The 26,255-nt window shown below is 37.3% G+C and overlaps 1 protein-coding gene across 4 annotated transcripts in view; it reads left to right on the top strand.

Annotated features, from left to right (window-relative positions):
* LOC126456982 (dual 3',5'-cyclic-AMP and -GMP phosphodiesterase 11-like) overlaps positions 1–26,255 on the top strand; it is a 331,198-nt gene that overhangs the window by 268,868 nt on the left and 36,075 nt on the right. For all 4 annotated transcript variants that reach the window (XR_007585422.1, XM_050092940.1, XM_050092938.1 and 1 more), the window contains 8 exons: positions 2,251–2,358; positions 5,003–5,140; positions 6,304–6,414; positions 6,781–6,878; positions 9,808–9,871; positions 13,159–13,293; positions 18,430–18,530; positions 23,077–23,176. Coding sequence is in view for 3 of the 4 variants with exons in the window: in XM_050092940.1 (XP_049948897.1) it covers positions 2,251–2,358; positions 5,003–5,140; positions 6,304–6,414; positions 6,781–6,878; positions 9,808–9,871; positions 13,159–13,293; positions 18,430–18,530; positions 23,077–23,176 (855 nt within the window). In the remaining variant the exon portion in view is untranslated. The remainder of the gene's footprint in view (positions 1–2,250; positions 2,359–5,002; positions 5,141–6,303; positions 6,415–6,780; positions 6,879–9,807; positions 9,872–13,158; positions 13,294–18,429; positions 18,531–23,076; positions 23,177–26,255) is intronic.

The raw sequence follows: 26,255 nt of genomic DNA, 5'->3' as shown, positions 1-26,255 counted from the left end.
CACTCTTCCCCTCCTCCCCCTTCTTATACGAATCATCCTGCCGAAGCTACAATCTCTGTTTTTTCGTCTTTCCGAGGTAAATTTAGTCTTTAGATACACCCCGTTTTCTGCGAAACAGTGCTCTCATTTTTTATTATTACGTTTTTTACGCATTCATATTTCGGCCTCTTTCATTTCTGTAAAATATTGTATAAATTTTGTGTCGCTTTGTGTTTTGTGACTAATACCATTAACATATGATCACGTTAAGTTGAAGTCATTAATACAGAATGGTCTGTCGTCACCTATTATGTGTCTTGACAGGATTTCATCCACGAAGCATTCGAAAAACGACACACAATTTTCGAAACATTTCTTGCAGTTTCTATGTTGACACAAAGAGAGAAATACCTCAACGTTCATTCAGTTGCTGATTTTATTACCTGCTTGACGACTGCCAGTGCTATAAGAATTTATTTTATAACAGTTAACTCGCATGGGTACTGTTCGCGTTTCGGGTACTGCCTTTAAGGTATTTTTACCCAAATTTTACGCGTGACTGGTTGGCGCAAGTTGCATGTTTGCCCGCCATACTCTGGTGGCTGGATAACGTGATGAACTGTCAACATGCACGTCAACTAGCACTTGATAAAGGAAAAATAACAATAATTAATTTCTACGCCGGATAAGTTGTCATTTCATAAATTTTGTACGACTGTAGTACTTGCCCAAATGAAAGTAATTGCTATATCAACTGTTCTATCAGCAAAGTTAAGTGTAAGGTCTAGTTCCTGTAACTGGATTTCCATACACAGCCAATTGTCATTGTTGAATTGTGCTAAGGAAGCTGTCAGACTGTTTTATTGTTATATATTTCAGCCTTAGGGCTTGATGCTGTGTCATTGCGAGTTTCTGCTTATTACCAAGTCATCGTCATTAAATGACCTGTTTAAAAAAAAGGAGGTAGGGTAGCACCACAAAGGCGTTTACACCGTTTGAACTTTAGTAGCTCAGGAGGTATTAGTGATAACGTGATCCAGATATGATTATATGGTGCTCTCATGACTAGTGTATGGAGCCATCCGTTTGATTTAATTTAGTTTATTTTAAGTTGCCAGCAACTAAACGTAAATATCAACATGGCTGGAAATTCGTCCTTGTGACGATGACGGGCAGAGTTTTGTACTTCACCACCGACATCTATAACAACGAAATTACGCGACAGATTTGAGAGGGAAGGAAGTGTGCGTGATCAAAAGAAGGGGCGGTGTGGCAGGAAGAAATTAAGTAGCGGGCGAAAGAGGGGTGTGCACAGTGATAGAAGTTTTCAGAAGATCCCCAGAGAAGTCTGTAAGGCAAGCGACACGTTAATCAGGTGTAAGCAAATCAAGTGTTCACTGCATTTTAAAGCAGGCAAAGTGGAAGCCCTACATTTCCAGGTTGCTTCATGTGATGAATAATGACGATCCGGATAGGCGCCTTGAATGTTGTGAATGGTTTTGCGACAGTAAACCGCTAACTGATGTCGTTATTTGGTCTGATGAGACGACACTTAAATTGTATGGAACCATCAGTCGCCATAACTGTATGTACTGAGTAAGAGATAATCCCCACGTTACGGTAGAACGTGCTGTTAGTCTTGCAGGTTTATTAATGTGATATGGTATATCTCTCAGAGGACTCCTTTTTAAAGGAACAGTAGTAGGTGTGAAGTACCTTACCATGTTGCAGGAACGAATAGATGAAGTTTTTTCAGCGAGATGGTGCACTGTCAAATTACCATTGTGACGTGTGGCAATTCGTGGATGAAACATTTGTTGAAAGGTGGATAGGCCGACGAAGAAGTGTTGTCCGGTGGTCACCATAAAACGTGTATATCTGTTCTGCAGCGTTGCAGATGCTTTATTGCTGCCGATGGAGGGCCTTTGGAACATCTTCAGCAGTAAAACGTCAACAGTAATGTGAATATCTATGTGACTTAAAAATTTATAATTCTGTTATTTTTGCTCCGGTTATTAAAGTTCAAACAATGTGAACCTCTTTCTGGGAAACTATATTTGTGTATATAATTTTTTTCAAAGGTTTCGGTGGGGTTCCCGAAGGCAATATGCCTAACCTGTATAAGAAAGCGGTATTTAAAAGGTAAATATCGGCGAGCTGAACGGTGTTACTGCAGTCATTGTATTTCATATTGCATTTAAATTAGAATCTCAGCATTCCGCTTTTTTATGGCCCACAGTGTATGTTCTTACTTGAGCTTTGCCTTTACAGGATGATCGTTTCAACCACGACATTGACGTACTGACGGGCTACAAGACGAGGACGTTGCTCTGCATGCCGATTAAGGACTTCACTGGCGATGTTATAGGAGTAGCGCAGGTGAGAAGGCGAATGCACTGCAGTTACACTAGAACTTTTTAAGTGATGGTAAGAGCATTATTTTATTTTACACTGGGTTTTGAATGTACAGAGCGTGCTTATATCAGCCTCAGCATCAAGTAGTTAATAAGAGTAATTAGCAATTATGTAAATTCGGTTCCCACAGAGTTATATCAACAGACCTGGATTCTGCGCCACACTTTACTTCACTAACAAAGTATGTTTTGTTTACTCGAAGGAATGAGAAACTAGCGTCTAGTTTCCTTAACATATTGCTCTTTAATTTTTTTCTTCAGCAGTAAGTTGTTAGCGTAGCTGAAGTCACAGAGAATCTATATGTCTTTATTTACAGTGAACAAAATAAAACATTTTGAACCTTGCTCATTCTGAGTACTTAATTTACTTACATTTTCACGGGGAGCCATGAAATGGGCAACTTTTGTAACACAACACAGCATCACAAAGACTTTATATTTTTTTAAATCTTTATTTGAAAAATTGTAGTGGGTCATACATATGTATTTCATACCTTTACATCATATACAGGATGTCCTCTCTTAAGAATTGTCAGGTGTATTTTGAGTGGTTTTTCGGAAGATATTTGGAATTTCGTTTTTGCAATGTGTAATAGGCGTCTGCCCAAGCAAATACTGAAATACTGACCATCACGACTTTCATGCGACACCCAGTTCAATAAAAAGCATCCTTTGACAAACAAATTTAAAAAAATTGGGACCAGAATTTTATTTTCCAGTTCATTAGAGCGGTCCCAAATTAGTGTAGCACTGCATTCATTTTATCGATATAAATTAAAATGGGCAGAAAAACATGAAGATTAACAAGTACCAGTACTCCAGCAGTGACTCACGTGCCACCCTGCCCCACACTTGTTGCAAGCCTTGTGCAGCAGTGCTACTCAGTCCCTGGTTGTGTAAAGGTTATATGTCCTTTTTTACTGCCACTGTTAATACACATTGCTAAAACAACTGTTGTACTAAACTAATTTGGGAGTGCGCTAGCAAATGAGCACGTAAAAATATAATTTTGTTTGTAACAGAACACAAATTAATGCTTTCCATTGACTATGGATGTCACATGAAAGACGTGATGAGCAGTATTTGTTTGGGCTGACTCCAGCCACGCATTGCAAAAACGAAATTGCAAATATCTGTCAAAACACCAGAGATAGTGACACTGATGACTCTTGGGAGAGACACCCAATGTATCTATTGTCGTTCAGATACTACTCTTTCCTACATAATGTGATTCATAATATGTAACTACACATAAGAAATATAATTATATTACAACAACCACTTCTTAGATTCGCTACTTATAGTTCTGTGAATGAGTGCAGAAACTTTATCTTTCTGCCAAAAAAGATTTTATTTTTGATTTGGAAATACTTTGATGGCCTTCTCTGAAAGTGTTTGGCTGCTTGTTGTAACTTACAAACCATCACCATGTGGACTTTTGTTTATGAATGTAAATCATATTCTGTGTTTGTTATATTTATATTCAGACCTTTCATTTAATTATGTATCTAAATGCATTTATTTCAATCAGTTTGTTGCTGTATGAAAATATAACCAATTTTTTACAACTACAAAGAATATATTGGAAATGTTTATGCTTCATGAGAAATTTGTGTATAGCTTAATCCCTGCACAGGCTTGATGACCCTTTTCTGTTCCAGCAATATTGTGTAAATATCTGATATGCAGCCACACAATTTTTTACAGAAACTAGGCATGAAATATGTAATTGACCCATACTAAACAGCTTTTAATATTTTGGCATGGCATGTGACAATGTTTGATAGAAACTGAAATAAACATCTATAAATTTTCATACGAAGGTATGTAATGAGTGCTGTATGTAGTATCAAGTGCAGGCACAGTGTAGACATCACAGAAAAAAAACAATTGGTAGTAAAAAATATTCCAGAGGTGAGAAACCAAGGGGGCAAGAAATCTTGTGTGACATGTAATTGTAATTACTATCTTCTGAATTATGAAGAACCTGATCAAAAAGTTTAAAGTAGTTCATTGTATAGTACAAATGTTGTCATGTGAGCAGTAAAAGACTTAGGGAACAATTTACAGAGATGAGTGGTTTTGAACACATCCATCAGAAATACCTAGGGCAGACCAGATTGGGAATGTGATGTACTGTCTGGTGAAAATTATCCTCAGACTGACTGAATGAAAGATACCTCAGAATAGGAAGAAAAAATGAGGGTGACAGTATGAAGAATCAAATTTGTAGCCTCATAGCCTAGTGTGCTTGGCACCTGCTGCAAGATGTGGCTGAGGCACAGTAACAAGAGAGATTCTTGAAAATAAATGGCATTTTTGTCAGTCTCTATCAAAAGACATAATTCTCATTCAGAAAATAATGTTAACTAATAAGATATTTATGAACTGGGATATTGAGGTCCCTTTTTAAGATACGTGAAGTTTGTTCCCTAAATGAGAGGAAATATTCAAAAAATAGTTCATAATCTGAAGTTATTTTGTTTCTGAGGATCAAATTGTGGGTTTCAACAAAAGATTGTGTTGAAACTAAATGTAAGTGAAATGATTTTTTTCTTGTGTGTGTGTGTGTTTCTTATGTTATCATACTTTTAAATTGTGTATTTCAGGTTATAAACAAGCAAACAGACACCTGTTTTACAGCCAACGATGAAAAAGTTTTTGCAAGTTACCTCCAGTTCTGTGGAATTGGTCTGCGGAATGCTCAGCTTTATGAGAAGAGTCAGTTGGAGGTTAAGAGAAACCAGGTAAAATAATGTAGCTGCCTGTTAATACAGTAATTAAATCAAGTGTAATGAACTAAAACTGTGATGATCAAAAGACAAAAAAATTATGATGTTAAGATACTGAAATCCTATTTCTCGTTTTAAGATTCAACTGTTCGTTCATTACATAATCGGAATAACAATGGCAACAGGATCACTAAATCATTAGTGAATTGCAGTAAAGTGTAGAAATTCATGTACTTTGCCTTCAAAGATAAAATAATATCATCAACTTAATCCCTTGTAGTGTATTCTAATGATGGTATTCTACCAGTGCTAAAGAGGTGGAAGCAAGAAAGATTTGGTAATTGAAGGAAACTCTACGCCATAATTATTCTCTACCAAGTTTTAATTTTTATTTAATGTGATTCATGTGACAGATTACAATTTCCTCTTCATGTCTACATTAACAAACTTGACAGCAAAATCCATGATTTTTCTGTTAGTTCTATTTCTTCATTTGGAAATTTTTATGAGATAATGCTTTCACTTATCTGAACCAGATAGCTCAGTAGCAGAAGTATCTGATTGGAGTCAAGAATGTCACATTGGGTAAACTTTTAGAATTTGTGCACAACAGTGCTTTGGGTAGAAAGCAGAAGCTTGCAAAATAATAATGATCTCTCATGTGTTTTTCTCTCTTAAGTTTGCCTTACCTATCTTACTATTGATTAAGTTTGCTAACCAATAGTAAGAGTACAGAATAAAATAGCATAATTACAAAACTTTCTCTCCCCCCCCCCCCCCCCCACCTCCTTCCCTCCCTCCCCTCTTCCCTTTCTGTCAATCTCCCTTTAATTATGAACAAAGGCTATTTTAGTTTTCTCTCTGGTGAAATTGGTAAAAGTGAAGTTGTGACATGAAAATACATTTCAGAAAGGGAGGTTGGAGGGGCAGAGGGGGGACAAAAATGATTTTCTAAAGAAAAATGCTGTTGAGTAGGCTCCTTATCATTATGTTTCAATTTTCGTTTCATTTTTTATATTCACATTGTATTAAAGATAACCTTGTTTAAATCAAATGGCAATAGGTATTGCTTCTAGTAGGTCATGTATAATTGAACATTTTTACAAGTGGCAAGTTCAATGTGATAGTCCTTCCTTTCACAAATTTCACGTAAGTCTTAATTAATTGTAATGTTTCAGGTATTATTAGACCTGGCACGAATGATCTTCGAAGAGCAGAGCACCATTGAACACATGGTGTTTCGTATCCTCACCCACACACAGTCCCTCATACAGTGTCAGAGGGTTCAGGTACGTTGAACCATTTGTTTTCTTTTATCTATGTGTGTAACCAGTAACCTGAAATATGAAACTGACACAATAAGATCAGTTTTTGAGATACTTTTACACCAACAGAGAGGAAATGCATTTTAGTATATGTTTTTTAAGGTAAGCTTGTGTCAGCTTTATCAGCAGTGATAACAGGGTGTTGTTCAGCCCAAAATATAAGTTTTGAGGTAAAGATTTAAGACAACTCATTATGTGATAATATCTTTAAAGAACTTGTTTTTCCTGATGCTATAATGGCTTATAACTAATTCAGCCTTCATAAACAAAATTTTATAGTTCTAACGAGAGAAATTTTTCATTGATATGTGCATATTTTAATAATTTCAGGTGTTGCTCGTTCATAGAGCATCAAAAGGAAGTTTTTCAAGAGTATTTGATTTTGAAGCAAATGACTTAAATGGAGAGGATAATGATTCAAGAACAAGGTAAGCACAATTTTGATAGTGAATACTTTACTAGTGGTTTATGGATAATAAGAGCTGTAGTGGTAAGCCCATACTCTCATCTTCTTGACAAAGCAATGAATGCGCATTATGCTAGCTGCAAGCTACAGGCAACTAAATGTTTCAGAGTCCTGAAAATCAACTATGGTTGCTTAAGAAATCAATTTGTCTCTGAATTATTGTTAGCTGAACACCCCCTTCCCTCCCCCATTTTTTGCCGAAGGTCGTCCATTTCTTTTTACAGTACCATCACTAAAGCACTCCACAAATTCTGTCTTGTAAAACAATGAAAGAGGTTTATATGTAAAAACAAAGATGAGGTGACTTACCGAACAAAAGCGCTGGCAGGTCGATAGACACACAAACAAACACAAACATACACACAAAATTCAAGCTTTCGCAACAAACTGTTGCCTCATCAGGAAAGAGGGAAGGAGAGGGGAAGACGAAAGGAAGTGGGTTTTAAGGGAGAGGGTAAGGAGTCATTCCAATCCCGGGAGCGGAAAGACTTACCTTAGGGGGAAAAAAGGACAGGTATACACTCGCACACACGCACATATCCATCCACACATACAGACACAAGCAGGAAAGAGGTTTCTTTCTTTTGTAGTGGAGTACACTAACACTGTGCGTTGGAATTTTGGGGATGCCTTTCTGATCACTTTTTGAAGTTTAGAAAATCATTGTACAGTATAGTGCAGATTATGAAAGGATCAGGATTCTTCCTGCAGCTTTGAATGATCTGTGCTATCCTTCATGGTAGTTTGTTAGCAATACTTAACATTCTTCTCTATATTGAAATGAATAGTCACACTCCATTTCTGTGTTACGTGTTTCAAAGAATGCTTGATCAGTTACTGTAACTTCAAATGGTTCACACACAGAGTAATACACAAATGGAGTGTTCTTCTGCACATCCCACATCAATCTGACATTATCCTCATGTGTAAATAAAATTTACAATTATAATACTTGGGTAATTTTGTGCAAGCATTTTCTGTCTTATACCTCTTTCGAGCCAGATCGCTTCTTTGCAAAGGTTTGCCACAATGCTCTTGCTTAAACAGTGTCTTTTTCTCATTCAGCAAATTAAATGCAGTACATTTGTGACACTGATCTTTCTTCAGCCTAAAGAATCCAAAATTGTACTTCTGGAATAGTTACAGGTATTTTTTTGGAAGACATACTGGCTTGCAATTTATTTCTTCACATTCGAGTTTATAGTCATCATACATTAAAATAATATTCTGGCTCAAATAAAGGTATCTTGTTGAAGACTACTGCCCATGATAGTGCAACTCAACAGATATGCCACCTTATACAACAATCAACACTCACTGACAACCTGGTGCCGGGCATACTCATTTCAAGGGTCTGGACAATCATATCTGTCCCACATCTATTTCTGCCAGTCTAGAACAAGTAATGGACTCGCTGCTTCAGTCTGTGCAACCACTCACTATTTTTTGGGGAGCCAAGCAGTAGCCAGACTATCGAATTACCATCCTGTGCATAAGTTGCCGTTACCACCACTGTGACCAGGAAGGATGTACTGCTGACATATCATGTCATTATGTTCAACGATGAACCGTAGTTCTGCACTAGACCCAGGTGACCATCATCAGCAATCTGGCAGGGACCTGGGGACAGGTTCCATTCTTCCAATCTGTTGAAGAAGTGCAGCAGTATTACTCCTGGTGTCATGGCGTGGGAAGTCATCAGGATGACTTCGAGGGGTTTCTGAGTCATGGACATCCTGTGTCTTTGTGTATTACAATTTGTTTGACAGTATCTTGGTGCTGTTATTCAAAGTACGAGGAGAATGCTCATCTACACATGACAAATGTCTCTATAAATTATCTTTATTATGTTAAGATAATTATATAGCCAGCAAGGGGTACAAATCCATCTCTGAAAGAATATGTGTGGGACCAGCTCAGATGTCAACACTGTGCCACTGCCAGTATCCAGGATATTAAGTACCAGTTAAAACAGTTGTTGGACAGCTTGCCTCAGGGAAGGCTACAACACTTTAATACCCTTCCCAACTGAAATAGTGCATAGTGGAGGAGTGGTTACAATGTCATACTGATAAATGGACTCATACTCTCAAGTTCTTAGTAAATTTGACTCAATTTTTTTGATTACTGAAGTAATGATGAAATAGACTTTTTTGTGAATATTTTTGTTGTTTCTTGTCATTATGAATTCCAGGATTATCCCATCATCTGATGATCATGTAATAGATATCTACAAGATGACTTTGACATATCAGTAATGTACTGTCAATTGAAGCTTAAGCTTCATAAATTAAAAACTTAATGCCAATAAGAAACCTGACTGGCATAAGGCTGAAACTAATTTAGATTACTGAAGCAAAATTACATTCCCTTTCAACCTGTGAAGTTTCATCCCATTTTCTCCTCCCCTTCTTTACTGTTTCATGCTGTGTGTATCATTTAGCAGAATTGGAATAAACAAGGTATAACAACAGCTTGACAAAATTATTGAGTGAAGCCCAGTGACTGTTTATCATGAGAAACTGCAGAAACTTACTTTTAAAGATTTTATTAAAAATTTCAACAAGTTTTTGTTCAGTCATGCAGTGTGCAACAAGTTATAAAATTTAAAACATGTTGTTGTAAGTGATCCAGGTTAGTTGAAGGCTAGAAACTGAACATAGTTTTATTTACTCGAAAGAAAACATATGTATTTGTTTGTTATGAAACTGTGTCTTTTGCTTGATGTCAGAGAGGCAGACTTCGATGTAATGTTATTTCTGAGGGCGATGGAGGGAGGGGGGGGGATATGGATATTGATAAAAATGCCTAGTTATTTGTGTAGTTATGTTACAATGATAAGGACTGGATGCTACTGCATTACGTCTTACCTCATTTCTTTCTTCTTTCAGTCCATTTGAAAGCAGATTTCCTATCAACATTGGCATTACGGGTTATGTTGCCACTACAGGTGAGGTAAGTAATATTCAGCAGCTGCTGTACATTTGCTGTTACATTCTGGGTGTTCATCACAAATATGCTGAGAGGAACTGTATCCAAACTGATCCTTCATAAGTTTTGGAATCATATTTACAAATTTTACAATTTTTTTGTTGTGAACTATGGTAGAACCTTACTGCTATACACGTGAGGTAACATTACATAAACAATTAAATTTTTTTTAGACCCTGATATTGTCAGGATAGGCATACAATATTCATGAATGGTCACCACTAAGCATGAGAAGAAAGTTTGAAAGGTCAGTTTCACCTTCACTTCACCGCTTAAGTTACTCTGACTCCTGTAATACTATTGGAGTTATTTCAGTTCACTGATTATGTCCACAGAGTATGTCACTCAAGAATATCACTCGTTACTGCACACCCAAGAAGAAGATGATGATCACTATACTTACATAAATTTTACTATCTATTTTTACATGTGCAACTGTTTGTTTATATTTGATCATGATAAGTTATGTACCTTTTCAGTTGACACTTGAAATAACCATGGAAGTAAAAAAGTGATGGTCTCAGGTACCTGCTATTGTAAAGAGGAACAGCCCAATTTTTCAAAGTCATCTGAATGAATTGTGTACTGTTCTGTTGTAGATGCACTGTGTATAATGCCAACACATAACTGTTTCAGTATATTTGTAATAAATCAATTAATTAGAAGCTCACATGGAAGTAATTGAGATAAATGTGTAATAACAACAGAAATAAACTGATTCAGTTAATTCTTAAATGAAAAAGAAGAGTAAGAAAAAGGAAAATGAAGGTAACAAGAAATATAGGGAGAACATAATATTATTAGGAAGTAAAGTGAAATAACAGAGAAAAAATGTAACTGAATACAGTTGCAGCAGAAGGTGAAAATGGTAATTCCAACTAGGCAGTAATACCCAGAATGAGAGAATAAAGGAAACGAACAAACAAAGAGAGATAAAAATGAAAACAAGAGTATCATTGAATGAAAGAAGGACACCAACTGCAGTTGAAGAACATCTGTAATTGATGTTTCCAAGGAACGCATTTTCCCAATTTTCATGTTACAGCTACATCACACTAAACATCATTCTTCATCTTAATCAGTCACTGCCACCACTACCACCACATGAAACCAGTGTCATAAGGCTAATTTTTTTTTAGTGGTGTTCCGCAATATCATTCACATTTGATTAATTTCTACCTCTGATTAATATACTGCACCCATATGTTTTACTTCTCAAGGTCCTACCCTCTCATGTCAGTTTAGTGTTACAGTCTCATCTCATCTGTGTACTTATCTGCTGATTTTTTTTAATTTACTTCTTTTCTTTGTTTCCCTTGTTCATCACATTGTATATTCATCATGTCATGTTTGTGACAAGAGTGTTTTTACATCACAAATGAAAATGTGTTCAAAAGATTTTTTACTTATTCCCCAACCATGAGAACTATTTCACTTAGGAACATTATCATATCTGATTTTGTCTGGCTGAAAAATAACAGTGTGTATTTTTGTTTTATTACAACCTTGAGGATCCCCTGAGTATCATCTACCTATGGAACAAGAAAGTAAATCTAATCTAATCCTTCACAATTACATTCGGTATTACTATTTTGTGTGTCCACTGATTTGTTAGGATACACTCTTATGATGTTACAGCCTCATACACAACTGTTTTTCTACATGTTTGTGTTTCAGGTTGTCTACCTTCCACATTTACTACTTCTTCTCTCAGTTACGACCCTTAACTCCACAAAACACTAATCGTGGATTCTTCAGCTTAGATGTTGTAGCTTCTACCAAAGCCTTTATACTTGGCACTTACAGATTCATTATCCACATCTGTGTGTGACTAAGAATAAGACACATGTCAGTGAGCATTGATTGAATATAGCTGATGTAGCCTACAGCTTTCATATTTGAATGTTATTTGTTGAAAATTTGCTTAGGATTCTGTAATGCATACTGTAATTTGGGTTCTTACTTATTTACAGATATTTAACTATGTTGAATAATGCAGTCCCTACTATAGTATACAGTCCATAGTTCCTGCATATCTGCTTTTGCAGATGAACATTCTGTTTTGTGTTTCAATTAGATTTAGGATACTAATTGCCACTTCACTTCACATCACAGCTCTTGTTGGCAACAGTTGAAATATGTAATAAGTTATATTACTTGTATAGCCATTTTTTAGCTACAGTCTGTATATTTGTCAAGATTGCAGCATAATTTTAGTTTTTTTGTGAACTATTAAAAATTGTCAAAGAATTCATGTAACTTTTATATGTAGTTAAAATATATATGAATACACTTTAATTCTATGTGTATCATCTAATTTGAACATCTTTTGTCTAAATGTGTGAAATTTTGTGGAACAGAGAAGTAAAATAGCCATAAATTTTCTCAAATTGCAGAGCATATATTTTGTGAAGCCCCAGTAGAGCCATCACAAATGATGAATACAGCTTTTATTGAAAAGGGTCGTACAGTTGTTGCGTGGGGCTCTGCTAGAAATTAATGTCTCCAGAAAATAATTTAATAAAATGTTGTGTTTGAAAAGGTACTGTCTAACATAAATATCTTATTGATAAATATATATTTCAAAAAAAGACGTATGAAAATTACTGTGTGTTGAATGAAGATGATATTACTCTGAGGAAAACAATTTTTGTTGTTGTAGCTGTACATTTATTATAAAACACAGTATGTTGCAGATAAAATGTGGGACACTTAGGAAATTGATTTGTATGCATTTTCTTTGTGCCATGTCGCTGACTAATTATAGTTGTTTTCTTTAGTGTGAAATCACACTTAGAGTAGTCTTAATAGGGAGTTGTAAAACATGGGGAAATGAACCATAAGGACATTAAAGGGAAGAAAGTTACACATCAGTTTGTAATCAGCTACGACATATATGCAACAGATATAATTGCTTATAGGCTGTAATTGCTTGATTATATATAAGGAGATTGAAATAGGAAGTCCTGAGAAACTGATATGTGTTAAAATGTATCAACTTTACCTTTTGAGAAGTACTGTCCTTTCATGCAAAGAACAGCTGTTTTAAAGAACTTTTCCTTTAGTGTGTGTGTGTGTGTGTGTGTGTGTGTGTGTGTGTGTGTGTGTGTGTGTGTGTATATGAGAGAGAGAGAGAGAGAGAGAGAGAGAGAGAGAGAGAGAGAGTTTATATCTATGAAGATATGCAGTGAAATATATAATGTGTGAACATTTTGAAATAAGAGTTTTACGGAAGATAACCCTTGTTTCAGACTGTCAATATTGCAAATGCTTATGAAGATGACAGATTTGACCCTTCTGTTGATGAAGGCACAAATTTCAAACATAAAAGCATTCTGTGCATGGCAATTAAAAATTCTTCGGGTCAAATTATTGGTGTTATACAGGTAAGTTCCATCATATATTCTTTTAGCAAAGAGTTAATAATGGCTGCCTAGGTAAATGAATATACCCATGTTCCAATTTATTCGTGTCTTCATTCTGCTGTTTCCTATCCAGTTCCAGTTTACTGTATCTTCCTTATTTCTGTATTCCTCTAGCCCATTTTTCTATGGGTATTTTGCTCTTTTCTTTCTTCATCTGTTTTTGAAACAGTACTTTCTTGTTTCCTTTACAGGGAGAGTTTAGCATTGTCTTCTACTGAAGATTTAGCTATCAATAAAAAATTTTAATTAGGTTCCATTTGCAACACAACAATATGCACTATTCAGTACAGTAAAGAAGATTGTTATTATAAGGGCATTCAAAAAGAAATGAGCCAGAGGCATAATTACAGAAACCTGTAACTGTATGTTAAGAGTATTAACCCTGGCTGTAGAGACACTTGTCCCACTGTGACACAAGGTGGTAAATGGCTGTCTCATAAAATTCCCATGGCTGCAATGTGAACCAGTTCCGCACATACAGCTGGTCGTCGTCGTCCGAGGTGAATCGTTTGCCCTATAAGCAAGGGGACCAAAAATGGCATAATCACAGGGAGAGAAGTCCGGACTGTATGGAGGGTGGCCAAGAACCTCCCATTTGAATTTCTGCAGGAGTGCCGTGACTGTGTTGGCCATATGAGGCACTGCATTGTCGTGGAGCAGAATAGCCCCACGGGTGAGATTACCTGGTCATTTTGATTTGATCACTTGTGAATGGTGGTCAAGGTTTGCGAATAATGCTGGGCATTCACTGTTGTCTCTTGATGCAGGAAGTGAATCAGAAGGGGGCCATCTTCGTCAGAGAAGAATGTCAGCATAACCTTTCCTGCACTCATGTGGACAGCGATGTCCAGCTGTATGTGTGGAACTGGTTCACATCGCAGCCCTGGGAATATTATGAGACAGCCACTCACTGCTTTGTGTTACAGTGGGCCAAGTGTCTCAACAACCAGGGGCTTCTAACATACAGGTACTGGCTTCTGTAATTATGCCTCTGGTTCGTTTCTTTTTGAATGCTCATTATACATTCACCCTATACCATATTACTGACATTAGAACAGTAAACCATATGAATATTCATGTATACATGAGAATATAATTGGTGCTGTCTTCTTAATGAAATATTGAGAAATTTCAGGAGCTTAAGAACTTTGGTATATTATTTCTGTAGTTGTTTGACAGTCACCTTTTTATTTTCCAAATATTTTTGGCAGAAATTCCAACCATTTTGGAGTATTTTGTGAGGACTCCAACTGCAAAGTAAAATTAAATAAATATAAAAACCTGCATCCCCCCCCATGAACCATGGACCTTGCCGTTGGTGGGGAGGCTTGCGTGCCTCAGCGATACAGATAGCCGTACCGTAGGTGCAACCACAACGGAGGGGTATCTGTTGAGAGGCCAGACAAACGTGTGGTTCCTGAAGAGGGGCAGCAGCCTTTTCAGTAGTTGCAAGGGCAACAGTCTGGATGATTGACTGATCTGGCCTTGTAACAATAACCAAAACGGCCTTGCTGTGCTGGTACTGCGAACGGCTGAAAGCAAGGGGAAACTACAGCCGTAATTTTTCCCGAGGGCATGCAGCTTTACTGTATGATTACATGATGATGGCGTCCTCTTGGGTAAAATATTCCGGAGGTAAAATAGTCCCCCATTCGGATCTCCGGGCGGGGACTACTCAAGAGGATGTCGTTATCAGGAGAAAGAAAACTGGCGTTCTACGGATCGGAGCGTGGAATGTCAGATCCCTTAATCGGGCAGGTAGGTTAGAAAATTTAAAAAGGGAAATGGATAGGTTGAAGTTAGATATAGTGGGAATTAGTGAAGTTCGGTGGCAGGAGGAACAAGACTTCTGGTCAGGTGACTACAGGGTTATAAACACAAAATCAAATAGGGGTAATGCAGGAGTAGGTTTAATAATGAATAGGAAAATAGGAATGCGGGTAAGCTACTACAAACAGCATAGTGAACGCATTATTGTGGCCAAGATAGATACGAAGCCCACGCCTACTACAGTAGTACAAGTTTATATGCCAACTAGCTCTGCAGATGACGAAGAAATTGAAGAAATGTATGATGAAATAAAAGAAATTATTCAGATTGTGAAGGGAGACGAAAATTTAATAGTCATGGGTGACTGGAATTCGAGTGTAGGAAAAGGGAGAGAAGGAAACATAGTAGGTGAATATGGATTGGGGGACAGAAATGAAAGAGGAAGCCGCCTGGTCGAATTTTGCACAGAGCACAACATAATCATAACTAACACTTGGTTTAAGAATCATGAAAGAAGGTTGTATACATGGAAGAACCCTGGCGATACTAAAAGGTATCAGATAGATTATATAATGGTAAGACAGAGATTTAGGAACCAGGTTTTAAATTGTAAGACATTTCCAGGGGCAGATGTGGACTCTGACCACAATCTATTGGTTATGACCTGTAGATTAAAACTGAAGAAACTGCAAAAAGGTGGGAATTTAAGGAGATGGGACCTGGATAAACTAAAAGAACCAGAGGTTGTACAGAGACTCAGGGAGAGCATAAGGGAGCAATTGACAGGAATGGGGGAAATAAATACAGTAGAAGAAGAATGGGTAGCTTTGAGGGATGAAGTAGTGAAGGCAGCAGAGGATCAAGTAGGTAAAAAGACGAGGGCTAGTAGAAATCCTTGGGTAACAGAAGAAATATTGAATTTAATTGATGAAAGGAGAAAATATAAAAATGCACTAAGTGAAACAGGCAAAAAGGAATACAAACGTCTCAAAAATGAGATCGACAGGAAGTGCAAAATGGCTAAGCAGGGATGGCTAGAGGACAAATGTAAGGATGTAGAGGCCTATCTCACTAGGGGTAAGATAGATACCGCCTACAGGAAAATTAAAGAGACCTTTGGAGATAAGAGAACGACTTGTATGAATATCAAGGCCTCAGATGGAAACCCAGTTCTAAGCAAAGAAGGGAAAGCAGAAAGGTGGAAGGAGTATATAGAGGGTCTATACAAGGGCGATGTACTTGAGGACAATATTATGGAAATGGAAGAGGATGTAGATGAAGATGAAATGGGAGATATGATACTGCGTGAAGAGTTTGACAGAGCACTGAAAGACCTGAGTCGAAACAAGGCCCCCGGAGTAGACAATATTCCATTGGAACTACTGACGGCCGTGGGAGAGCCAGTCCTGACAAAACTCTACCATCTGGTGAGCAAGATGTATGAAACAGGCGAAATACCCTCAGACTTCAAGAAGAATATAATAATTCCAATCCCAAAGAAAGCAGGTGTTGACAGATGTGAAAATTACCGAACTATCAGCTTAATAAGTCACAGCTGCAAAATACTAACACGAATTCTTTACAGACGAATGGAAAAACTAGTAGAAGCCAACCTCGGGGAAGATCAGTTTGGATTCCGTAGAAACACTGGAACACGTGAGGCAATACTGACCTTACGACTTATCTTAGAAGAAAGATTAAGGAAAGGCAAACCTACGTTTCTAGCATTTGTAGACTTAGAGAAAGCTTTTGACAATGTTGACTGGAATACTCTCTTTCAAATTCTAAAGGTGGCAGGGGTAAAATACAGGGAGCGAAAGGCTATTTACAATTTGTACAGAAACCAGATGGCAGTTATAAGAGTCGAGGGACATGAAAGGGAAGCAGTGGTTGGGAAGGGAGTAAGACAGGGTTGTAGCCTCTCCCCGATGTTGTTCAATCTGTATATTGAGCAAGCAGTAAAGGAAACAAAAGAAAAATTCGGAGTAGGTATTAAAATTCATGGAGAAGAAATAAAAACTTTGAGGTTCGCCGATGACATTGTAATTCTGTCAGAGACAGCAAAGGACTTGGAAGAGCAGTTGAATGGAATGGACAGTGTCCTGAAAGGAGGATATAAGATGAACATCAACAAAAGCAAAACAAGGATAATGGAATGTAGTCTAATTAAGTCGGGTGATGCTGAGGGAATTAGATTAGGAAATGAGGCACTTAAAGTAGTAAAGGAGTTTTGCTATTTGGGGAGCAAAATAACTGATGATGGTCGAAGTAGAGAGGATATAAAATGTAGGCTGGCAATGGCAAGGAAAGCGTTTCTGAAGAAGAGAAATTTGTTAACATCCAGTATAGATTTAAGTGTCAGGAAGTCATTTCTGAAAGTGTTCGTATGGAGTGTAGCCATGTATGGAAGTGAAACATGGACGATAAATAGTTTGGACAAGAAGAGAATAGAAGCTTTCGAAATGTGGTGCTACAGAAGAATGCTGAAGATTAGATGGGTAGATCACATAACTAATGAGGAAGTATTGAATAGGATTGGGGAGAAGAGAAGTTTGTGGCACAACTTGACCAGAAGAAGGGATCGGTTGGTAGGACATGTTCTGAGGCATCAAGGGATCACCAATTTAGTATTGGAGGGCAGCGTGGAGGGTAAAAATCGTAGAGGGAGACCAAGAGATGAATACACTAAGCAGATTCAGAAGGATGTAGGTTGCAGTAGGTACTGGGAGATGAAAAAGCTTGCACAGGATAGAGTAGCATGGAGAGCTGCATCAAACCAGTCTCAGGACTGAAGACCACAACAACAAAAACCTGCATAGGTCACAAAGCACTAATTTTGAACAGTTTTGCCTGACAGCATGGTTGACACAGACTAATATATTTATCTTTCTATGTTTTAGACTGTGAGCTGCTGTTTATTTGAATGAAAAACCCCCTCTGACACGTACATGCAACATTTCTTTGTGTCATAACTTCCTTCACAGTATTTAATAATGCTTGTCAGTTTTCAAGAAAGAAATCTATCATTAGCTGTGGTCCCTATTTGTAAAATTCAGTGCTATTTCCTGAGGACCATCTCTGCTTTATTTACTTCTTTTTATTTTATTTTATGCAGTAGCTATGTTTACCAAAGCATAGCATATAGATAATATTTTTCAAAGACACAAATGTAGTAATAATTATGGGTAAACTCTGAGGGGAGTCCTTGGTATGATAGTTCAACTAAATTTAAAGACATTTTATTTATTATCACCTTCTGTATGATTCATATACTGATGCAGGAAACTTCAGAACCATACTGATTAAGAATTGGACATGTTGTTACAGCTCATCAATAAATTCAATGACCTCGCATTTACCAAAAACGATGAAAATTTTGTCGAAGCATTTGCAATCTTTTGTGGAATGGGTATACATAACACCCACATGTAAGTACCAACAATTTATAATTCGTCTCTTTTTGTTGTCCTTATTAACTTTATAATATTTTGCAGACATTCTTCAGGCATAAATTTTTTTAACATATTAATACTTTAAGTTTAAAAAATATGAACTGAACAATAATAGTTGAAAATAACAAACTTAGCACTTAAATTAGTAACAGTTATAGTGGTAGCCATGGTGGTGGTAATAATGAAATTTTTGGTCTACAACATAGTATATCTTAAAAGTCAAACTTCTTCAAAAACATTTATCCATGGATTGACTAAGTCTCATGCATGCACCTTTGCTTCTTATGCTCAATGATCTTATCACCCAGAACCATCTGAACATGTCTTGTGTCCTCACATTCAGCCAATACCACACTCTTTCTGTTTAAGATGTCGTAGACTCCACTTACAATGTTGAATGGCATACCTGTAAGAAAAGATTGGCTAGTAATGGCTTAAATCATCCACTGTTGTAAACTGGCTGCTTATATGCAGTGCTGAGTTTAATTGCCTAATCCAACTACCTGGATTAAGTGCTTTGCATATGTAATCAGTGTGTCTTGATTCTTGTTGTGCTGAATATTTCTTGTGCTCTTAACAGAGATTACTCCTGTGACATGAGTTTTGCCACTGAAAAAAAAAGAGTATCATAGGTATAAAATGCTTCAAAGACATAACTTCTGATACTGAAGCATGTCTGAAAAAGAGTTATCGTACTGGAAAACCACAGAGATGTTAAAAATGCTTTTTTGGCTAGGAATTACGTGCATATTGGCAAATTTTTCATGTGATTGTATTAGCTGATGATGGAAGAGGTGTGTCACTTGATTTATTTCAGAGGCCCATTTTGATGTCTTTGTTATCCAAACACTCCACTTGTTGTTTTCACTAGTCTAACTGATGAAATGGATGCATCTTATTATAGTTAAGCTGATTGTTTTGATCACTTGTCATAAGGTGCTGCTTGATGAGGTGCAAAATACGCTATTTATCTTGCCTGTGAGGAACGGAGACCAAATTCTAGGGTCTTCCTTTAGTATGTTCTTCTAGGGTAATGTGTCATGTTATGTGATACAGTTAACAAATATACTGTGTGTCCATGAGATCATTTCATCACTTCACTTTTTGTTATATCCTTGACATTCCAGTTTTGTTTCCTGTTTGCTAGTGTAATTGAATTGTTCTTTAAACTGCAGCAGATTGAGCTGTTAATTGCAGACTCTTCCATGACCAGTAGCTATTTGGCTGTTTTGTTTTCATGTGTGAGATGTCATCACTGAAGTGAACATGGAATAGTTGTGTTGGAAAAGGCCACTTGATGATATCAATAATGGTTTGAAGCCACAGCAGCAGTGTTAATAGAAAACACAATTGTGAGTGATGAATAGAAATATATTCAGCAACTAACATTCATTTAAGTTCCAGCCATTAGATGGAAAATATAAATAGTGTGTTCCAAAGTACAACTTTGGATGAATGATCACTAATTATTAGTATTTTTGCCTGAGCCGTGAAAAGACAAATAGCAGGGTGCAACAACATTTCTCAAATATTATGTTTTCTGATTTTGGCAACCAGTTTTTCATTGATTTGTGTACATTTACCTTGTGGTTCAATACAATTGATTTATTTATCAGAAATACTATGTCTGATGGTGGCAGAATCTTTGTACCATTATTTAAAGACAATAAAGCACTGAAGCCAAATCAACACATGCATAAATATGCGATTAGGTTTTTTTTTCCTCAATCAAATGTGCTTCTATCCCATGCTCCATTTGCTGCCTGTTTCAGATCCTGTGGATTCTGGAGAATTAGACAACATATCTACACTCATGCTCATAAATTAAGGATAATTGCAAAATGTGGTGCCACACAACATGGCACTACACAAAAATGGCGCAAATAGTGTAGGCACATAGGGAACACACACAACAAAGATCAGTAAGTCCACAGTATTGGTGATAAGTTGAGAAAACCATCCCGAAACACGTGCTACAAAACGCCACTGTTTCCTGCGCATGTACCCTGACATTAATACGGGATATGATCACCATGCACATGTACACAGGCTGCACAATGGGTTTGCATACTCTGGGTCAGGTGATTGAGCAGCTGCTGGGATATAGCCTCCCATTCTTGCACCGGTGCCTGTTGGAGCTCCTGAGTGTCTGAGGGGTTTGAAGACGTGCAGCGATATGTCGACCGAGAGCATCCCAGACGTGCTTGATGGGGTTTAGGTCTGGAGAACAGGCAGGCCACTTCATTTTCCTGATATCTTCTGTTTCAAGGTACTCCTCCACGATGGCAGCTCGGTGGGGCCATGTGTTATCATCCATCAGGAGGAAGGTGGGACCCTCTGCACCCCTGAAAAGGTGGACATACTGGTGCAAAATGGCATCCCGATACACCTGACCTGTTACAGCTCCTCTGTCAAAGACATGCAGGGATGTACGTGCACCAATCATAATCCCACACCATCAAACCAATACCTCCATACAGGTCCCTTTCAAGGACATTAAAGGGTTGGTATCTGGTTCCTGGTTCACACCAGATGAAAACGGGGTGAGAATCACTGTTCAAACTATACCTAGACTCGTCCGTGAACATAACCTGGGACCACTGTTGCAATGACCATGTACTGTGTTCTTGACACCAGGCTTTACGGGCTCTCCTGTGACCAGGGATCAGTGGAATGAACTTGCAGGTCTCTGGGCGAATAAACCATGTCTGTTCAGTCATCTGTAGACTGTGTGTCTGGAGACAACTGTTCCAGTAGCTGTGGTAATGTCCCGAGCAAGGCTACCTGCAGTAATCTGTGGCCGTCTGCGGGCACTGATGGTGAGATATCAGTCTTCTTGTGGTGTTGTACACTGTGGACGTCCAGAACTGTAGCGCCTGGACACATTTCCTGTCTGCTGGAATCGTTGCCATAATCTTGAGATCACACTTTGTGGCACATGGAGGGCCCATGCTACGACCTGCTGTGTTTGACCTGCCTCCAGTTGCCCTAGTATTCTACCCCTCATAACATCATCAATATGTGTTCTTTGAGCCATTTTCAACACACAGTCACCATTAGCACGTCTGAAAATGTCTGAACAGTTATTCGCTGCCCCATACTCTGACATGCACCAACACACCTCTGCGTATGTGGACTGCTGCCAGAGCCACTATGCGATGACCGCAGGTCAAATGCACTGCATGGTCATACCCCGAGGTGATTCAAACATGCAAACTGCCCACCAGAGCATTGTTTCACCATGTATCAGCATTATTCTTAATTTATGAGCATGAGTGTATTTTAGATGTTTTTTTTGTTTCTGTGTTCGCTTTCTTTTTCATCTTGGCATCATTGCCTGACTGACTCAAAGTTTTCTTTGTTTTATTCACACTTTCTTAGTTGTCTTAGTACCAATATTGAGTAACTGTTCAGTACATATTCCTGAAGCCTTGATCATGGTTTCCTGATATTGAAGCTTCAGAAACTGGCAAAACAATTAAAAATATTTCAAGGGACTACTGTGTTATAAAATGTACAGAGAAATTATGAATGTATCAGTAATTTTGGAAGTGATGTTTGAAGTGAAATTTTTTAATATTCCACCCCCAGAATACATTTGCCTTCATTTAACTGTACCTGAAAATAAATTTTGTCTGGGAAAACTATTTAATGTGGTAGTTGATATCAACTTTTCATTCTTAACAAAAATTCCAAATAGCCACACAACTTCTCTGAGCCTCCTATGTTAAGTTTTGTGCCAGTCTAAGAATAGGAAGAATAGACTCATGTTCCACCTGCTGGTGTACGTGGTTCAGAATTATTAACTTCAGATTGTATAGAAGAGCCATCACAATTATTGATACTGAAATTAAAGTTCAATTTCACTGTCACTCCAAATGCGCCTAGAATTTTTTCCTGTATGCATCTACAATCTCACGTAATTTTCTAAGCAAATTGAAATTTTCTCGAGCTGTATAAAATAGAGTGAAAAACACATGCCAGTGCTGAAGTATAAGTAGAAACCAAAGGGGAGTCAGAAACATCAACACAAGGCCATAACATCAATGATACTTAAATAATGTAGTAACAGGTACTAAAGGATCAGGATAGAAATATGGCTATGCACATTATTGCATCTGCAACACATGGATACCTGAGCAGCATGTCCAAACATGTTTGTGAATGACCAGGCAGAGTAAATAAACAAGTCTACAACATTGTAGGAAAGACACAGACCTCCACGTTAACTGGGAATATTTGCAGAGCTGGATGGGAATGTGTCCACAATGCTTACAGGGCTACCCGTGGCCTAGTGATCACTTCCAAAATGAAATATTAAATCTATAGTGAAATGAAACATTGAAATACTGAAATTATGTTGTAGTGTGGCATTGTAACCTAGAACTTTTACTTTCTTAAAAAAAAAATTCCTTGAGTTGTAATTATATAAGACCATGTCAGTCATTACATGAGACCATTGTATCACATCTCTTGATAAACTGTGTATTTTAAATAATGTGTTGGATGCTTACTGTTACAGGTATGAGAAGGCTGTCATAGCTATGGCTAAACAAAGCGTAACACTAGAAGTTCTGAGTTACCATGCTTCTGCTTCACTTGAGGATGCACAGAGACTGAAGGTAGGACATAAATTTGGTATGCTTCTTGTTTAAACAATGTGAAAAGCTTCTGTGCCATTTTCATGTTTATAATTGTGTAATGTTTATTCAATAAAATATGATATGGAAGCATTAACTATCTTTAATGGCCACATTTTCAGACTACTCTCTGTACTCTATTTGTATCTGTTAACTGGCCGGCCGCTGTGGCCGAGCGGTTCTAGGCGCGTCAGTCCGGAACCGCGGTGCTGCTACGGTCGCAGGTTCGAATCCTGCCTCGGGCATGGACGTGTGTGTGATGTCCTTAGTTTAGTTAGGTTTAAGGAGTTCTAAGTCTAAGGGACTGATGACCTCAGATTTTAAGTCCCATAGTGCTTAGAGCCATTGGAACCATTTTGTATCTGTTAACCCTCAAGCAGGCGTGTCCTTGTATAAAGTGCACCAACCACAAATAAAATCGTTTTACATAGTGTCATTACTCTTTCAAAATTTTGAACCTATACCTATTCCTTCATTATTGCTTCAGATGACACAGTGATAAATTGTGTTCTCATATGCCCAAGTGAGCATAGTGGTATAAAATACAAAGTGAGCTAGATGAGAAAAAATTTATGATTTATGGAAGAAAATAACCCAGATTATGAGTTAGCAGCACAATCTCAGAATGAGGCTGTTGTCTATGAGATAATTAGTAATGGAATAAGTTGTTGCCTGTGATCTGATGCAGCTGTGCTGTTTAATGTTTTGAGTGAGCCATTACTGTCTCAGTAACACCTGTCCATGGCAACACAGTGCTATAAGAAAGTTTTGTTTCATTTCTGTTTAATAAAGCAGTGCTTTAGCTGATATTATGTAAGTTTATTTTATTGTTGTTTAATTAAACTATTGAAATTGTGATTTTGCTAATACATATTTACCTTGGTAACACAAAGACACCTGTTCTTAACTTGTGCACAAAGTACACCATGCGCCTGCTTGTGTTACGGAAAACAGTGCACCTGCTTGAAGGTTACGAACAACATTTAAAGAAAGAACAAAATAATAAGCTACAAAATAAGAACAGCTCACATATATATATGTCACTAGGTATCGTATGATTTTTTGAAGCCTTTTATAATGTGTCGTATGCCAATATTTAATCTCTCAGTAATATCACATCCAGTTGCGTCATAATAATCTTTTCCAGGTACATCTCCCAGGTGACACAGTGCCTTTGAAATCTTAATTATCAAGAACAAGACATACATTACCATAGTGGTGGATAAGCTCTTGTATATCTTTGTCATAGAATGTTGCTGCTAGTGATTTCAGTCAAAACTGAGTTGCATTTTGAAGTTACAATCTGTGAAATGCTGTGATGATGACTGTTTTTCCATGTTATCAACATATTCACTAGGGAAAAATTGAATCTGTGCAGACAATAGAAAACATCTACCATTTGAAGCTAGTTAAGATTGCCCTTATATAGATAGCTGTGTGTGGAGCAGTAATGTCATGTGACAAAATTATGCTGGAACCCAACATGACATGTTGTTTGTTTCAAGTTGTTCTTCCAAAGTTCTTAGCATTTCACTGTACAATAATTATTTGATTGCTTGGACTCATGTCATACACTGAACCAGAAGTAGACAATCTATGTTTGAAAAAAAACAGTCTTTTGATTAATTGGTGTTTGTATTCTTTTTGGTTTTGTGTTCACTTTCTTTTACATCTAGCCATCATTGTCTGACTAACTTATGTTTTTCTCTGCCTTAATCCCACTTCATTTCTTGAAATTGAAGTTATATAAAATGGCAAACACAGTTAAAATATTTCAAGGAAATAAAGTGTTGTAAAATATACAAAGTAGTTAGGAATATAACAGTAATTTTGTGTGTGATGTGTAATGTCCAGAATTCATTAGTCTTCATGTTACTGTACCTGACAGTAAATTTTGCATGAAGCCCCTTCTTAATGCAGTACTTTTAACAAGTTTTTGAACCTATGAAAATTCCAAACAGCCATCCAGTATCTTATTTCCTACATAACTTCTCTGAGCCTTATATGTTTAGTTTTGTGCCAGTCTAAGAACAAACACTGAATTGAAAAGATGATCATTGCTTCAGAAATGGTCAAGTTACCATAGGAGTAATTCTACTCTCAAATTTGTTTGCAGAAAAGAATGTAAATCATTTGATTACAGCATTCATGAACCTACAGAAAGTCTTTAACACTCAACATGGAATAAACCATTCAAAATTCCATGGAGACTAAGGACTGTATAAACAGAGGAGTAATCTACAAGGTTTCCCACATGAAACCAGTACACCTCATATTCTAGATTCAAATAACAGTGAACTAACTAAAAAAGAATAGACAATAGTAACATTAAAAAAAAAACATGGTGTTACCCATCTACAAGAGATGCTGGAAGTGGTGGCCATGAGCTCCCAAGCATCACTGACTGTGTGATTAAGTTAACAGCAAGCAATGCAACTAGAGACGGTTAATCAATATGTGAGGCATACTGGTTTTATGTGGGGCACCCTGTATAATACTTACAAAACTGCAATGGAACAACACAGACCTAAAATTAAGGAGAATTCATTCATGATTATATCTGGTGTATTAGCTATATGCTGAATAAGAAATGAAAGGAGAAAATGGAATTTTATGAAAGGGAATCAAAGGCCACAGATTTGCAATTGAAGTCATACCCGTCAATGTAATTGATGGGCTGAATGGTACATAATTCTAAATCTACATCTATATGATTACTCTGCTATTTACAGTAAAGTGCTTGGCAGAGGGTTCAATGAACCACCTTCATGCTGTCTCTCTAACGTTCCACTCTCGAACAGCACGCGGGAAAAATGAGCACTTAAATCACTTAAATTTTCCTGTGCGAGCCCTGATTTCTCTTATTTTATTGTGATGATCATTTCTCCCTGTGTAGGTGGGTGCCAACAGAATATTTTCACAATTGGAGGTGAAAACTGGTGATTGAAATTTCATGATAAGATCCCATCACAACGAAAACGCCTTTGTTTTAATGATTGCCACTCCAATTCTCGTATCATGTCTGTGATACTATCTCCCCTATTTTGAAATAATACAAAAT

The sequence above is a fragment of the Schistocerca serialis genome, chromosome 2 (genome assembly GCF_023864345.2).
Source record: "Schistocerca serialis cubense isolate TAMUIC-IGC-003099 chromosome 2, iqSchSeri2.2, whole genome shotgun sequence".
Lineage (NCBI taxonomy): Eukaryota > Metazoa > Arthropoda > Insecta > Orthoptera > Acrididae > Schistocerca > Schistocerca serialis.
The sequence above is the reverse complement of the archived record's forward strand: the minus strand, read 5'-3'. Positions and strand labels throughout refer to the sequence as shown.